General features: G+C 64.6%; 1 protein-coding gene across 1 annotated transcript in view; it reads left to right on the forward strand.

The window, feature by feature from the left end:
• Positions 1-779, forward strand: part of LOC102250930 — an 8,013-nt gene that overhangs the window by 3,573 nt on the left and 3,661 nt on the right. The window contains exon 4 of the mRNA XM_014539978.1: positions 88-332. Coding sequence (XP_014395464.1) covers positions 88-332 — 245 coding nt within the window. The remainder of the gene's footprint in view (positions 1-87; positions 333-779) is intronic.

Here is a 779-nt window from a genome sequence, read left to right on the forward strand (position 1 = left end):
CCCTGGCTCCAGGCCACAGGCAGGAGACCCGGGGGCTGCCGACTGGGCAGGCGCCCTTGGCCGCTCAGCCCCAGGCCCTTTGCACAGGCCATAGACGACCACCTGACGGTGGCCCAGCACACACAGCTCATCCTCACGCTGCTGCGCGCGCTCTCCAACCCCAAACATGTGGACGGCGACCTGGCCTCCCACCTGCTCCTCATGGTCTTCGAGGACCACAGCATCAAGCCCGAGCAGGTGGGGCTGCGCCAGGGCCTCCCTGTGGGCACCGGGCCTGTGGCAGGAGGCATGGGCTTCAGGGAGCAGGATGGCACATGCCCAGGGCTGCCCTGGTGTGTGTGGGTCCCTCCACCTCTTCCTGGAGACCCCGGGCCTTCAGCAGCTGACGCCCCTGCAGCAGGGCCGTTTCCCCTCCCGTCTGGCTGGACCCCAGGGTCCCCCACCCCATCCCCTTGGTCTCAGTCTTGTTCAGCAGGAGAGAGAGACCCCGGCCCCACATGGGTTTTTTTTTTTTTCTAAATATATTTTTATTGGTTTCAGAAAGGAAGGGAGAGGGAGAGGGAGATAGAAACATCCATGATGAGAGAGAATCACTGACCGGCTGCCTCCTGCACGCCCCACACTGGGGACGGAGACTGCAACCCGGGCACATGCCCCTGACCGGGAATCGAACCGTGACCTCCTGGGTCATAAGTCGATGCTCAACCACGGAGCCGGCCGGCCGGGCCCCACCGGGATTTTGCTGTCCGCAGCCTGGCCTGGCCGCCTAGTCCCAGGCC

The sequence above is a fragment of the Myotis brandtii genome, unplaced genomic scaffold, assembly GCF_000412655.1.
Source record: "Myotis brandtii unplaced genomic scaffold, ASM41265v1 scaffold2325, whole genome shotgun sequence".
Lineage (NCBI taxonomy): Eukaryota > Metazoa > Chordata > Mammalia > Chiroptera > Vespertilionidae > Myotis > Myotis brandtii.